Source organism: Camellia sinensis, chromosome 6 (assembly GCF_055761805.1).
Source record: "Camellia sinensis isolate YWXY chromosome 6, ASM5576180v1, whole genome shotgun sequence".
Taxonomy (NCBI): domain Eukaryota; kingdom Viridiplantae; phylum Streptophyta; class Magnoliopsida; order Ericales; family Theaceae; genus Camellia; species Camellia sinensis.
Window position 1 is genome coordinate 48,093,367 of NC_138966.1, and position 2,927 is coordinate 48,096,293.

General features: G+C 33.9%; 1 protein-coding gene across 1 annotated transcript; it reads right to left on the reverse strand.

The window, feature by feature from the left end:
• Nucleotides 1-215: 215 nt before the first annotated feature.
• LOC145793291 (protein FAR1-RELATED SEQUENCE 5-like) lies at nt 216-1,611 on the reverse strand. The gene is made up of 2 exons (XM_082876084.1): nt 1,504-1,611; nt 216-737 (listed from the first exon to the last, which is right to left on the reverse strand). Exons 1-2 carry the CDS (start codon nt 1,609-1,611, stop codon nt 216-218), a joined length of 630 nt encoding a protein of 209 aa, XP_082732210.1.
• Nucleotides 1,612-2,927: the final 1,316 nt, after the last annotated feature.

Sequence of the window (2,927 nt, forward strand, 5' to 3'; positions counted from 1 at the left end):
CACTTCAAACTTCTTGCAACTACAACTCAAACAACCCCCTCTATCCATTGTCACAATCTTATCTTTTTTCCCATCTACCATTGCTCTTATTGTGAATATGGTGCTCTCACCATCATTAGTAGTGCCTATAATGGATGCTTCAATGGACTGCACATACTCATTTTGGAATTCCTCAAAAATTGTTTTCGTGTAAGTCTCTGCCACTTGCTTTAACATCAAAGTTGGAATTGAAACCCTCGCAATTTTTGGGACAAATTATACTCAGCTTCCAATTCCTTATACCTCTTCTCATAAAGCACCCTCTCAAAATGCTTGAAGAACTCCATCAAGTTATGGTCACAATTCAGATAATCCTTCAGAAATGCATTAAAGGATTCACTAAGTTGAGTAGTACTCATTCTAGCTGCCCAAGAATTCATAATATATGGCCATCCACATTTCTCCTTCACGCGAAAAGTCTGCTCCAACGAATGATTGTCGAATGCATCATACTTATCAAGCATTTGGTCCCACTGTATTCGGAATTCTTCTTCATCATCAATGTCATGCATAAATTTTGAAAACATAGCCTTCACCCCTACATCATCGAAAGCAGAACTTACATACTTGACAGCATTTTGCATCAAATGCCACGTACAAAGACGATGGTTTGTATCAGGCATGACAATTGGAATGGCCTTAGCCATTGCAGCATCTTGATCTGTGAAAATAGTTTTCGGAGCTTTGTTTGACATTGCCTCCAAAAAATTTGAAACAACCATGTAAAAGATTCAGCAGTCTCATCATATATCAACGCTGCACCGAATATAACTATTTCTCGATGATGATTAAATCCAACAAATGATCCAAAAGGTCTATGCTCGTTATTTAGTTTGTAAGTAGTGTCAAATGTCACTACATCACCAAATTGAGCATAGTCCATGATCATTTGAGCATCAGCCCAAAATATATTACTTATCTGCTCATCACAATCTAATTGGACTGCATAAAAAAAAGATGGATTTCCACAGTTTTCTTACGAAAGTAATGCAACACACTAGCCGCTTCCCCATATTCCAAATCTTTTTGTCTCTTCGATCTTAGGTAATTTTTTTGGTCCAATTTGGTGAAACCAAGTGATTCTCTTCCACCAGATTCCCTACCAAATAGTTCATAAGCAGACCTAAGAGGAATTCCAGATTGTGAAGCTAATTCTACTTCAATTGCTTGGGTGGTAGATATTTTTCTTTGGGATGGCAACATATGAATGCAATCTTAAGGCACAAGATCATGATTATGATGTTCAACAAAATCACAAGCAATATATTTTCCTGATATTCTATCTAACTTGATACTAAATCAGGCACCACAACCACATCTTACCTCTTGTCTTGGATTTTTGACAAGTGGATTTCGTTTGTCAATACCCCGACTTCCCTCTTTGTAACATACAAACGTACGTGATGTTATCTCCTTCATCTATCTGTTCTTGTTTGCATAGGCCTTCCTAATACTAAAGCCCACCTTTTCCCCATACGTATTGTAAAAGTCATATGCGGCTTGTTCAGAGTCAAATGACATTCCCACTTTCGGCTTCCAACCACAATCATCAACAATATTATTTTCTTCCATTACCTACAATTCATATATATAAACCACATTTATACTTAATTGTAGGTTCATATATATAAACCACATTCATATATATAAATCACATTTACCTACAATTCATATATATAAACCATATAATGGAGGCAAATTATATGAATCCACAACTAAATTTATGAATCTGAAAATAGATCAATGTGATTAACTATATATATATATATATATATAGAACATAAAATTTCATATGAAAAAATTTGACTTATTTCACTGACTGAACCCATTTCATATGAAAAAATTTGAATTAATTGATTTCAAAAATCTGAATTTGAATTAACATATTAAAATCTGAATCAAATATATTCAAATCAAATTTGAATTAACATGGGTTAATCTGAATCAAATTTGAATCAATTTGAATTAAAATCTGAATCGAATTTGAATTAATCTGAATCAAATTTGAATTAATCTGAATAAAAAATATTAAAATCTGAATCTGAATTAACATATTAAACCTAGGCAACAGATTAAAATTTGAAATTGGTTAATAAACCATCTATACATATATACATATATATCATAACAAATCTGAAACAAACAATAACAACCATATATGCATATATACATATATACATATATATATATATATATATATCTATGAATCCCTAACAGATTAAGATTTTAATTTGTAAATCAATAACAACCATCTATGAATCAATCTGAAATGGGTAAAAATCTAAAACAAATCTATACATATATATATATATATATATATTGTGGGGATATGTTTTCTGAGTACGAACACGTGGCAAGGTGACGCCGATGTGTCAGCCGAGGTGCCACGTGTTCTGGTCGTGACGCCGAGGTGATCTCCGAAGATATCGAAATCCGAGATAAGCGGATGAGGGGCAAGAGTCCTAGAATGAGAGAAGACTTTAGTTTGTATTAAGATAAGAAAAAAGCCAGGCTTTTTTGGCTAAAATAGCCACAAAAAACAAAATAGGCTATTTTAGCCACAAAAAACAAAACATCATTACAATCCTCTCTCACAAAAAAAGTCAAAAAAGCCAAAAAGCCAAAAAGCCAAAAAGCCAAAAAGCCCTTCCCAAACCAGGCTAAAATAGCCCAAGCTAAAATAGCCAAAAAGCCAAAAAGCCAACCCACTTCCCAAACGGAGGCTTAGAGAGTTTATCCTAATCTTACTGGGAGTCCAAGATTAGCAGTAATCTTGAGTCCATAGAAGTTAGGCTTCTATTGGGACTAGGTTTATGTTGGCTATAAAAGAGAGGCACCCCCATGGGTCTAAGATATGCTTTTGATACTCAAGCTTGTGAGTTTTAGCA

Coding starts and splice junctions, on each gene's coding strand:
- LOC145793291 (XM_082876084.1), bottom strand. CDS start 1,611: ATGGAAGAAAATAATATTGTTGATGATTGTGGTTGGAAGCCGAAAGTG. Junction 738..1,503: donor ACAATACGTATGGGGAAAAG/GTGGGCTTTAGT, acceptor AATTTTTTGGAG/GCAATGTCAAACAAAGCTCC.